Source organism: Typopeltis vanoorti, chromosome 11 (genome assembly GCF_054136105.1).
Source record: "Typopeltis vanoorti isolate ZY-2024b chromosome 11, IOZ_Tvanoo_1.0, whole genome shotgun sequence".
Taxonomy (NCBI): Eukaryota; Metazoa; Arthropoda; class Arachnida; order Uropygi; family Thelyphonidae; genus Typopeltis; species Typopeltis vanoorti.
In genome coordinates this window covers 89,023,979-89,037,563 of record NC_143559.1, presented here as the reverse complement: position 1 = coordinate 89,037,563, position 13,585 = coordinate 89,023,979, and the positions used below count along the sequence as shown (strand labels likewise).

The following is a 13,585-nucleotide window of genomic DNA, read 5'->3' as shown; positions in this document are numbered from 1 at the left end:
CAATACTTATACAACATGGTTCGATAAAACCATGGTCTACAAATTGTAGTAACCCTTTATCTTTTCATATATTTTTCACCATGAGTTAAAAATCAAATTTTATCTTCATTAAATTTGCGTTTGCCTGCATTGCGCATGTAGTTATAAGTAGTGAATTCATATTAAGGGAAATATCCTTTAGCACGCATGTTCATCAATTGTTTACCGTATAAAGGGTTACTACAATTTTTATAGTAATAGCCACATAGAGGGTTTTTGCGACATCGTTGAAAACGAAATTAGTGAATTAACTGATGGGGAAATAGATTTAAATTATAAGGAACTAGTACAATTAATAGATGACGTTGAACCAAATGGCGGGGAAAGTTCTGCCAAAAATTCTTATTGTGATGAATCCGTTAAAGAATTCAATTTAAACAGATTAGCAGAAGGATTGGACTTGGCAAGAAAGTTAGTTATTTTACGGATAATGATCCCTCATGGAACGCTCCAAAAAATTCACAACACAATTGGATATTTGTTTAGCTCCATATTATGAACTTAATAAAAAATTGCAGCATAGTGGTTAGCAAGGTCTTATTACTGACTTCTCGATAAATAAACCAGCTGAAGTATGCAATGAAAATTATACATATGATGTCCAAGAGATTTCAAGTGATGACATCTGGCCACTAGTAATTCAAGAACATCTACGAAATGTTAGTTTTGAAGACAGAAGACGATTAAAATATGCACTTTATTTTATTTTGCCTAAAACATTTATGCATTATGGGCAATGAAGTTTACATACAATTCATATTTTTATAAGTTTATACTATGTATTTGTTTCATAGTTTATATGTTTTCTTAACTTACATGAATTACATGAATTAAATAAAAATATTATTTGTTGGATGTCATTGTTGTTTATATAATTAAAAAAAAACGATTTTGGAACCTAACCCTACTTTTTCTATGTGATCTGAGTCTTGCATAACGCGATTTATATAATGCGGATTTCTGTGGAACCTAACATCCGTGTTATACGAGGTTACCCGTATACTTGAGAAACGGTTGAGAAGGATTGTGGAAGAGAAGCTCAGAGAAGGATGGTAAAGAACAAGTTGGATTCAGGCCAAATAGATGCTGTCAGGATCAGATTTTCACTTTACGACAAATAGTTGAGAAATCATGGGAATATAACAAAGATCTGTATTTAAGTTTTGTAGATCTGGTAAAAGCATATGACAAGGTGCCAAGAGAGAAGCTATTCAAAAGACTACAGTTGTATGGTGTCAGTAGGTCATTATATCAAGCAATACTTAGTCGTTATTTGAATTGAAGGAAGTACAAGAAGATAGTTTAATATTAAATCTGGTGTCAGATAAGGATGTAAATCATCCCCTCTGTTATTCATTATCTATATGGATCACATTATGAAGGAAAGTGGTATTAAATCTGATATCAAAATTGGAGATGTTGATGTCAGCTCTTTGCTTTTTGCTGATGATGTTATACTTCTAAATAAATCTGCTACAAGTATGCAAGATTCTCTGAATTGAATAACTGTTGTAATAGATATGGTACAAAGGTCAGCAATAACAAGACAAAGACAATGAAAATAGGCAGAACCATTGAAAATATCAAATGCATTGTGAATGGAGAACCTATAGAACAAGTAAAACATTTCAGCTACTTAGACACGATTTTTAGTAAAGATGGTAAATTAAATATGGAAATAGACAACAGGATCAACAAAGCTGGTATGGTAGGAAGTCAAATGAATAAATTCATATGGAATAAGGGAGAAATTAGTCAAAACACTAAATTAGCTGTATACAAGACAGTGCTCAAACCAGTTTTAACTTATGGATCTGAGAGCTGGGTTAGAAGTAAAACACTTGACCAAAGACTAGAGACTGCAGATATGGGAGTCCTGAGAAAGATTAGGGGCATGAACAGATGGCATCAATGGCAATATCATATTAAAAATGAGGATATTAGGAAAGAACTTGACATTGTCAGGAATGCAGTAGCAGATCTAATCTCAGGTGGTATGATCACTTAAATGGGATTGGTGAGGAGAGATTGGCAAAACAAGTGTTCTATGCCAGGTTGGCAGGAAAAAGACTCAGAGGAAGACCAAGATATAGGTGGATGATATGGTAAAAAAAGTGCCTTAGAAGATAGAAATATAAGGTCTGACAATGTTGGAACCTTGACAAGTAACAGATTGATTTGGAGGAAAATTGTAGATAATAAGTTTAGTTTAATCCTTTATCCAAGTGTGAGCAAACAAAGTTTGCACCTGAAAGTATCTTCAGGACTGGAGTAAGGTAGTGCAACACCAGGCAACTCATTGCAAAGGTGGAGAAAGCTCTCATTACTCCTATCTCGGTATCTCCCATAATGCAAAGCACATCTCCTTGCGGATATGTGTAATGCTATGCATTAAGGCAAGGGCCACTACCCATACCAGTTTGGACCTTAATTGAGGTCTCGTCAGTGGGAGCCAGGCCCAGTAGTGGAGACACAAAGGCAGAAGCAATGAGAGGTCATTCTAACCCATAGGAGTTGCCAAAGGCCACTGACGAGAGAGTTGCCACTGACGAGACCTCAATTAAGGTCGAAACCGGTATGGGTAGTGGCCCTTGCCTTAATGCATAGCATTACACATATCCGCAAGGAGATGTGCTTTGCATTATGAGAGATACCGAGATAGGAGTGATAAGATCTTTCTCCACCTTTGCAACGAGTTGCCTGGTGTTGCACTACCTTACCCCAGTCCTGAAGATACTTTCAGGCGCAAACTTTGTTTGCTCACACTTGGATAAAGGATTAAACTAAACTTATTATAGTCTAACCAAGTGAAAAATAAACTCTCATCATTCTCATCATCAAACTCTCAAAATTGTAGATAGGAAGTTAGTAATTATGTAAATTTTTCATGTAGTACTATTATATCCTGTACACTCCTTGAGGGTAAGTGTCAGGAATTTGATGATGATGATTCAATGAGTGGAGAGTCTGTACTTGGACCACTGCTATTCATTGTATATATTAATGATATGGGAAATAACTTGAGTGGAAATATTCAGTTGTTTGTTGATTATGCAAAATTGAGTAGAGCTGTAAAATTCGATGCAGTGTCATAAATTCTTACAATGTTTAATTGCATCGATTTTATAGGAGTCATATCCGAAATTCAAAGAATTGTAAACTTGTATATAATAGATTGAAATAATAATATCAGCTTATATAAAATTAGCCCAGAAAAATTTACATGATACTGTAGATAGAAGATATATGAGTGTGTATTTCAAAAGAAAATCCTTTAGAGAGCAGAAGTATGTTAGAATAACCTACATAAGTAATATAAAATGCCCATCTGTAGAGACCCCAAGGAATTAAACATGCTAAAATAAAGTAAACAAGTATCTAAAAATAGAAGTTTAGGGGCAGTTACCTTAAAGTTCGGAAATATATTTGATGTATCACTTGGTATAGGATAGAATGGAAACCCATTGTAACCAAAGCAGTCCGACACCACCGTCAAGGTCGATAGAAAAAGGGGTGGTATACATCAGAAGCTGTTATGCTATGCTGAAAAAGGGATTAAACTACACTTCAGGGAGATAGAAGTCAGAACTTTCTAGAAGGAAATGAGTTAGCACGTGATAGGTACGAGGATCTCAGACCTTAGTTCAAAGTTTGCGCAGGAATATTTGGGGTCTAAGAAACTTCGCGCAGGGTCCCGTGAGAGGCAAAATAAAAAGGTCAGAAATCGACTAGTGTGCATCGACTATCGTGCACCGGCAGATGTGATGCCAGGAGAAGAGGGGGAGGTCGATCCATGGAATCCCGGATGAATTCGTGGAGGGTAACTGGAGGCAAAACCTTATAGAGCAAGTAGCGGCTCAGGACCCGGATGATAAGGCTTTGACCGTCAGACTGCACATCCTAGTGCCTACAATGCCAAAAGATCGAGCTCCAGCCCCACGAGAAATTCCAGAGGAGAACACGGTTTCCATGACACGTCTGAAGCGATAGAGAAAGCTGTAACAATAGAGGGAGATCCAGAATAAGCCCTAAGAGAAGATACGACTAAGTGCAATTGTGCCTATGAAAGAATTAATGTGAGTTGAATTTTTTGTTGAAAAACTTTCTCTTAATTTATGATGTGAAGGACTGTTCACATCATAAATTCTAAGAACCAAAGGATGTAATAGATTGAAAACTTATTAGCATGGAGTGAATCTGCTTTTAGAATAATTGAAAAGATATTATTGAAAGTTTAAGCTTATGTTGTATTGCATTGAAATGGTTTAATAGAACTGATAAGAAAATTATAGGATTTAGAATTGTAATGGTGTGAGAAGTTGGTTGCTAAGTGAGTGTTAAATTTTTTTTTGTGAAAGTTAGAATTGGGGATTTTATTAGGCAAAGCATGATAATTCCTAGATTGTAAATGGGCTGATAGTTATTTGATACATAGAATTAATTGTCTGATGATTTATGTCTTTGATGTTTATAACATGCCTATGAGTTGTCCTATATGATGTTTTAATTTTGATGCTTAGCTTTGAGAGGAAATGATAGTAACATCATTTAAGTGTATACATTGTATTATTGTCTTAGTGTGAATAAATATGTTTGTTTTATTTATAAGAAGTGCCATCTAATCTTTTTAGCAACTGCACCATTCTCAAATAAAATCTGATCCTGTAAGCTGGAAAGAAATTAAACCTTGGTACGAAATTTTAAGTTAGGAGTTAGCCACGACTGTAATTAACTGTATAGAGGTGCTTTACTGGAAGTATAAATAATTTCTTATGCAAATTAGAGATTTTTAGTGGCACAGTCTGGAATAATCAAATAAATTTCTAGAAATCTCAAGTATAAGTATAATATACTGAAAGTAGAGAAAAGGAATTAAGATTAACTGACTATATAGAAAGGCAACGGATAAGGATAAAGTATAATAAAGTTAATGAATGAAAATATAGAAGACAAGTCTAAAGAAAAGATAGATATATTACAACATCGATAGACAGATTAAAGAAACATAGAAATATTACAATGGCGCAGTAACATTAGTAAATTTATATTAAATAAAGAAACCAAGATATATTACAGAGCAATAGTTAATAAAGATGATGTAGAAATCTTGCAGAGTGACTTAAAAAGACTGGCAGCATGGACAAAGTAGAATGGCTATCAGTTTTAACATGGCAAAGAGTATGGCTATTTGTTTTGGGATGAAAAGTTATGAGATGAAAAATGTCTGCAAGGAGATGTGCTTTGCATTATGGGATACTAAGGCAAGTGATGAGAACTTATACCACCTTTGCCACGAGTCGCCCCAGTCCTGAAAACACTTCAGGCACAAACTTTGTTTTTTGCTTACACTTGGATAAAGGATTAAACAAATATATAATTGGCAGCATAGCCAAGTTAAAAAACTTCCATCAACTTATCTTTAATCCAGAGAATTTTAATAATAAGGTGTGACACCTTTTGGCAACTGCCATATGGAAATATGACTTCTCCATTACTTCCACCTTAGTATCACCACCTCTGGGTCTGGCTCCCACTGATGAGACTTCAATAAAGGTCGAAACCGGTCTGGGTAGTGATCCTTCCCTTAATGCATAGCATTATACATGTCCACAAGGAAAAGCGCTTTGCATTATGGGATAGATACTAAGGCAAGTGATGGCAACTTATACCACCATTGCCACAAGTTGCCCCAGTCCTGAAAATACTTCAGGAGCAAACTTTGTTTGCTTACACTTGGATAAAGGATTAAACCAAATATATAATTGGTGGCATAGCCAAGTGAAAAAACTTCCATCAACATCATGTGTTAAGAGTTGTCGAATTTGGGAAATTCAAATTTTGCAGCACTTGTATATTAGTCTTATGTTCAGTCCAATGAGTTCTATTTATTTTTTTCCTGAAGTATTTCATTTCAAAAGCCAACAGTTTTCTCTCTGACTCTTTTTTTTTTTTTCTTTTTTTTTACGGTCTAAGTTTTTGTCCTGTAGAGAGCTGCTGGCAAGTATTATATATTTGTATAATTTTATTGTTAGAGTTGCAGGAATTTTATTGTTTTTCCAAATTTTATTAAGCTTAATCATCAATGACCACACTGTGGAGAGTCCATGTTTTATTGTTGCTATATCACTAAATTTGGTAGGTAATTAAAACCATTAACTTTACAGTTTGATAAAAATTATAATATAATTTACAATTATATTATAATTTTTGCAGGTTTCTTGTAATTTTGCAGCTGATATTGGAGATTTGATTTGTTATCTAATTACCACATCATCTGTGTATGTGATATGGATGTGATTGGTCTACCATCGACTTTTACACCTTTTCTTGGGGGCAATACTTCTGTACTTGGATGAAAATGCTAAAAAGGAACAGGAAGTGTGGACATCCTCGCATAACTCCTTGTTTGACTTAAAGTATTTTAGTTATGATATTTTTATATTGAACTATTGCACTTGTATTCTGAAAGTAGTTTGGAATGAATCTTAATATTTCAAAGTCTATATTTTTCACTGTTAATATCTGAATGTTTTCTCTATTGACAGAATCAAATGTTTGTTTTAAATCCACAAAGCATTAATAGAGGTCTCCCCTTTGTCCCATGTAATTTCAGCCGGGCTATGAATCTTACGACACAAAATTCAAAAGTTGAGTTAGTTAGAATGAGGAAAGAGATGAAATGGATGCAGAATGAAGTTAAGAAAATTCGGGAAATGTATGGAAGAGCGAAAATGGTGAAAACAAATAATGTTTGTATAAAAGAGGTAGCAAAAGACCAACGAGTGACATTATATGGTGATTCAATTATTAAACGTGTGCTGGATGAGAGGATGCACAAGGTATGTTTTACTAGAGGTAGAATGAGTAGTGATTGAGGTACTGGATAAGAGGAATAAGCGAGCAAAACAGTTGGTAGTTTAAATAGGTACAAAAGACTTGACTGCAAACAAAGAACACATCAGATTGGATATCAGGAGGTTGCTTAGACATATAAAAGAAAAGAGTGTGATAGGAAAGATAGTAACCGTCTTGCCTAGGCATGAGAGTGGTGAGATGAAGCGGAGAGCAAGGATTATGAATGATATGTTAGTGAAAATATGTGAGGAGAAAGGAGTGCAGTTTGTTAATGTGTGGAATGAGTTTGAAGGACGAAGTGAACAGTATAAGAGTGATGGACTGCATTTGAGTGGTTTTAGTCTGAGTTGCTTGGAGAGAGCTGTTGCTGCTGGAAGATAGAGAAGTAAGTAAAGAAAATGAATCTGATCAAGTGAGAAGTGATGTGAAAGAGCAGGAGAGTAAGACAGGATATGAAATGGGTGGGCTCAGGATGTTTGTTTACTTGGACAGGGGAACACGGCATGAGAAAGGTGGATGCTCCAAGAGGATGTGAATGCATGTGTAGACAGGAAAGGAAGGAGATGACCTGGGATCAAGAGGAAACAGTTGGATTTGAAGAGGGTTCTAAAATGAATAAGGAGAAAGGGAAATGGTTTGAGTTGAGAATTGAGAAATCACGTCAAATGAGTGGTATCAGTGGAACTAGCAATAGATTCAGGAATGAGCTGCTGTGTTTGCATACAAATGTTAGAGGTGTAAGAAAAACAAAGCAGATGAAATGGTTGCATTAATTGAGTCAGTTCGTCCAAACATTGTTGGAATAAGTGAGACATGGCTGGATGAGGATGACATCCTGATAGGAATAGAGATGGAATGGTATGATGTGATTCGTGTGGATAGAAAGGGTAAAAAGGGAGGAGGAGTGCTATTGATGATAGAGAAAGAGTTCACCTCTACTTTGTATGTCCATACAAAGTAGAGATGAAGAAGGAAATAGTGCCAGTGGCTTTGAGGCAGTACGGTGTGAGACAGAGGTGAATAGAATGAAATACTTCATTGGATGTTGTTATAGACCTGGTAATGTGGATGGTAGTGACTATGAAATGTATAATCAAATTAGTCAACCAAATAAGAAAAGGGTGATCATTATGGGGGATTTTAATTATGGCAATATATTATTATTATTATTATTATTATTATTATTCCTGATACCTCCAAGGAGTCCGAAGACTCATCGCGGGAGGACACCTATAACTGTCTCTACACCTAACCTCTACTACGAATCATCTCCATCAACGCCATCTACCGCCCACCTCCAACACCACCACAACTAGTAATTTTTGTCTGTAAATTGCGTGTGTTCTGAAGGGCCGATTTGTATGTATGCGGGATGAAAAACCCGAGTTTTCCGGGATAAAAAACCCTGCTACCTCCGTATGAGATCGACTAACTCACCTTCGATTGAAATCGACCAGATATAGATTCCTCCCGTTGTGACGAGAATCGAACTTAGGCCTATTCCAATCGAAGGGCGCAATGTACCGTCGTTCTTCCAATTGCGCTACGGAGGCGCTATAGACTGGGAAGATGAGATAGCAACTGGAAATAAAGAGATTGAGTTTCTTGAGTTTTTGAGGGACAACTATCCCAGACAGTATGTAACAGAGGGCACATGAGGATTGAGGGTCTTGGATTTGATCATCTCATCGCAGGATGTAATTATAAATGAGGTGTCCAATCACCCTCCAATTGGTGAGAGTGACCATCAAGTCATGAAGTGATTACCTGGGTGGTTGCCAACAGTGTGAGGATCTCTCTGAGAAAAGGGTATATGTGGAACTACAAGGGTGGTGATTATGAAGAGCTCAGGATACAGCTTGCAGGTGTAGCATGGAATGAGAAGTTAGCTCGAAAAGAGATCAATGCAGCTTGGGGGGATATTTAAGAACTATCTAGTAGAGGCAATGTCTAAATGTATTCCAAGGATCAGAAGGTTAAAATAAGGCAGGTGTGAAATGGATGAATGAAGAGATTAAGCATACGATACAGAGAAAAAAGGACATTATGGAGGCAGCACAAGAGAAGTGGAAATAACCAATTCCATGAGGATTACAAAGACCAGGTTGGTAAATATAGCAAAAGTGAGGTATGAGCAGCAGTTAGCTAATGAAGCCAAAAAGACTCCTAGGGAGTTCTTTCGATATGTAGCCAGCAAAAAACAAGAACGATTATGGAAGGATGACATTGATTGGAGAAAATGGTATAAGGACAGCCGTTGCGGAAGATATAGTGGAGATTTTTAAGAGTGGCGAAGAAGAGTGATTAGTCTATAATTATTACATTTCTAAACATTATCTTTTTTACAGAAAAGATTTAGTCTATATTACTATGTTATATTCACATCAAATACTTTTAATTTAGCCATATTATATTTCTTATTATTTCTGTTAAAAGCAATCTTTACCTTTCTTCTTTCTTGTGTCTGATACAAATACCAATAATTTCTTTCATTTCTGAATTTTCCACTTTTTCAAAGTTGAGAGGAAGAATGCCCTATTAACAAATTAAAAAAAGTGGTTATCATTTAAGGTAGTAGAAAATGAAACAACCAAGCTTATAAAAGGAGAAGTATACATACATCAAACAACCTGTGCATTTACATAATCAGATATTTTTAAAGTAGGTTCAGAATGTAAGGGAGTAGGAGAAATGAAACTATCCAACCTCAACTAAGCAAAAGTAAAAGAAATGTAAGCTCAATCAAAAAGTTGAAAATAGTGTCAGTTATTTTGCATTTTTATGCTGATATTTTACGGTATGATTTTTTTAAAAATAAATCTCCTACACATTTTATATATTCATATATCCTATATATTATGAATGTAATATGTTTTATTATTATACACATATCCCCATATTCAGAAGCAGTGGCGTATTTAGGTAATTCCCACCACTAGGCCTGCAGAAAGTGCCACCCCCCCCCATATTTAATGAACATGTTGATTTACATGCATAACCTATTTATACACACACATGGAGAAAGAAATTAGCGCACCTGGAAGAAAACATGGTACAATGACGAAACTAAGCAAATAGCTAAAGTGTGGAGTGGTATGCAAATGATCCAAGTTTGGTGCGATTGCGCATGCCCACACACCCTGCGGTGGGACTGCAAGCACGAACTGGCAGCCTTATAAAGCTGGCGTGTAGTCGATAGATGATTAAAGTGTAAAGCACTGACCGATGCAAGCTAGAGTACAGAGTGACAATAATGCCAGGTAGATGCCAGAGACGTCGATTTAAGCAACTTGCGGACTTTGACAGAGGCATGATCATCGGCCTGAAAATCGGATGGTGGTAGGTGTGCCGTATAGGCATGCACATGAACCGTTCTGATCATACCATCTGACAGTGTTGGGAGCCGTGGACATGTTCCGGCACTGCCACATAGTAGAGCTGCACCGGTCGGATCAAGAAGACCAATGCTAGAGAGGATCGACGGATCGTGTGGCAAGCACGGAGGGATCCCACTGTAGGGGCTCCTGTGTGCCCATGAACCATTTCCCGACAACTCGCAGAGGCAAATCTACGATCCCAGCACCCCTTACATGTGCTCCCATTAACACCGCAACATTGCCGACACCGTTTGCAGTGGTGCCAGGTGAGAGCGACATGGAACATCGCAGACTGGCGACGTGTGGTCTTCAGTGATGAGCGCTGCTTCGTCTTGGGGACAGATGATCATCGTGTCTGGTTTGGAGGACCCCTGGTCAAGGACACAATCCCGACCTCGCTATTGAGCGCCACACCTCCCGCACTGCAGGCATTATGGTCTGGGGAGCCATAGCCTACGATAGCCGATCACCCCTCATAGTGGTACGTGGCGCATTGATGGGGCAGCAGTATGTGGACAACATCCTACGGACCCACATTCTCCCATTCCTGGCCGAGATACCAGGAGTGCTACCCAGCAGGATAATGCCCATCTGCACATAGCTCGGGTTGCCCAGGCCTGCCTACATCATGTACAGACACTTCCATGGCCTGCCCGCTCCCCGGACTTGTCCCCTATCGAACATGTTTGGGAGCAGCTAAAACGCCTGCTCCCACGGTGCCGTAATATCCAGGATTTGGAGCACAGCATCCAACACGTGTGGGCCAGTTTGCCACAGGACAACATCAGGCATCTGTTCGACACCATGGCAGACCGTATTGCAGCATGTAATACCGCACGAGGCAGTGCAACGTGCTATTGATGATGACCAGATTGCGTATCAGAGATCCCTTTGTAATTAGAAGAAACACACGTATAAACCACAGTGAAAATTATTTAATTGTAAAATATTTCATCCTAAGTATCTTAGGACATCATCAGTACAGTATTTAAACAAAATTAGGAATAACATACAGTTAGGGAGCATGAAAATGTGCATAACGTGGTAAAGTAGTACAAAAAAAAAAAAAAGTTCCTAAAGTATGGGAAATTATCATACAAAATTGTGTTAAATAATTAACTTTTTTTTTTTTTTTGTACTACTTTAACACGTTATGCACGTTTTCATGAGATTCTATTGTAATCATGTGCCCTAACTGTATGTTATTCCTAATTTTGTTTAAATACTGTACTGATGATGTCCTAAGATACTTAGGATGAAATATTTACAATTAAATAATTTTCACTGTGGTTTATACGTGTGTTTCTTCTAATTATGAACGCACCACAGGTTTCGTTATTTAAAAAAGTTTTATTCCCTTTGTAATTGTCCTTCAGCTCTGTTTTTGCCATCATGTGCATCACTCACCTGTATCATTACACCAATAAAATTTCAGTTGAATCCTATGCTTCCTTCTTGGTGCGCTAATTTCTTTGTCCGTGTGTGTATCATAAATTTGTAATATAAATATAATTACAAAAATGAGAGCCCAGAAATTTCCGCCACCCCTCAAAATTTTCCGCTCTAGGCCCAGGCCTATACCTAAATATGCCACTGGTCAGAAGATACATTATGGGAGATCCATTATTTACACAATATATCATGCCTCTTCTTAAACTCATTCATTAATGCAGCACTCGCAAACACCACTAGTAACTCATTCCACCACTTCAGCACCTTCCAAGCAAAAAATCTAGTCTTAATACCCTTCTAACCACTTTTATGCAATTTCCATGGGTGCCCTCATTCTCATTCTTCCTGTCATGTACAAAAAAAATAAGTCTTCAGTGCCAATCTTATAAATCTCTTTAATAACTTATATACTTCTATCATGTCTCCTCTTTTTTTGCCTGTCAACTAGTTTTTGAAGCTCACAGACCATCAACCTATTCTCATAAGGGGCATTCCATAGACCTGTCACATTCTTGGTTACTCAATTCTGGATTCTCTACACCAGTCTGTCATCCTCACAGAATCCAGGGGGACCAGACTTGCATGCAGTAGCCTAGATGTGGCCTTATCAGTGGTGCACCCAGGGGGGGGGGGCTTGGAGTTTAATTAAGAAATAATTAAACAGCAGGCTTAATCATCCCAATATTTTGTCTCTATCACAGAGACATCTTCAGAAATACTAATTAAAATTGTAATAACACATAAAAATATACACAACAATAAGTAGAAGAAATTAGTCTGTCACTCTCTATGGGTGCTGTTGGCTAGCCTTAGCTGTTGTGCAAGAGGCCTAAGAATTAAAATTTTCCAAATTTTGGAAGTTTACATTTATTAAGATTAGACTGGTTTTTATATCTGCTGCTGATTCTAAAAAGTCTTTCAAGAGTGATGAAGCATAATAGTTTTTGTCCATTTGATTCTATGCAAAGTATCCAAGACATGGTCAGATAGACTAGACTTGAACACCAGAAACAGAGAGGAGAGGAAGTGGATCCTTAGGATAGCAGAAAAGAGAAGCCAGCTTCAAATGAGGTTTGAAAGCAGTCCAGAGACTATATTTCTTTAAAGGTCTAGCTATTTTTTTTTGAGGTGCTCTGGATATTGGGAAAAGTAACGGCATTATTGTAGTCTGTATGTTAAGAGGGAAGGAACAGCCAACTTGATGATCATTTTGGTATTGTAACCATCGAACAGGAAGGTCTGATGAATAAAGACGAGTTCCACTGTAAGGGAAGTCTGGGTAAAACAGAGGTTAAAGACTTTGCTGATAACACCATATTGTTGAGGCAGGCTATTGTTATTTTCTTTTTGTATAGTGAGCTGGATGCTGGCTGTTGAAGAGGAGGAAAGAGTCTAATGTGTCTGAGCCATGTGACCAAACAGAGAACACATCATCAGTTTATCTTAGCCAAATAGAAAGTTTGATGATGCCAGTATCAAAAGCATGTATTTTCAAAATGCTCCAAACAGAAATTGGCCAGAATCCAAGGAAATATATTCTATCTGTTAATACACCCTCTGTCCAAAAAGAAACCAAACATTTCGAAAATAGAAGAAACTAGTGGTGTATCGTTCTATTGTTTTTATAATTTTGTTGTATCTGTTGTATCGTTTTGTTGTCAAAAGCGACAACCTTCATTAGTGTTATGTCAACTATTTATGAAATTTGTTTCATTAGAAGGTGAGTTATAATGACAAGAGGGACAGTGTGTTTTCACAAATGGTAGGTCGTCACGATATTCATGCCGTACACGACGAATTCTCGGTATCGATCACCTCAAAACTTCGAGATAAAACTCACTATTGACCATTTGGCGGAACAA

General features: G+C 37.2%; 1 protein-coding gene across 5 annotated transcripts in view; it reads right to left on the bottom strand.

The window, feature by feature from the left end:
* LOC150101835 (uncharacterized) overlaps window positions 1–13,585 on the bottom strand; it is a 574,375-nt gene that overhangs the window by 318,532 nt on the left and 242,258 nt on the right. For all 5 annotated transcript variants that reach the window (XM_090400439.1, XM_090400440.1, XM_090400442.1 and 2 more), the window contains one exon: window positions 9,341–9,429. In XM_090400439.1, coding sequence (XP_090256565.1) covers window positions 9,341–9,429 — 89 coding nt within the window. The remainder of the gene's footprint in view (window positions 1–9,340; window positions 9,430–13,585) is intronic.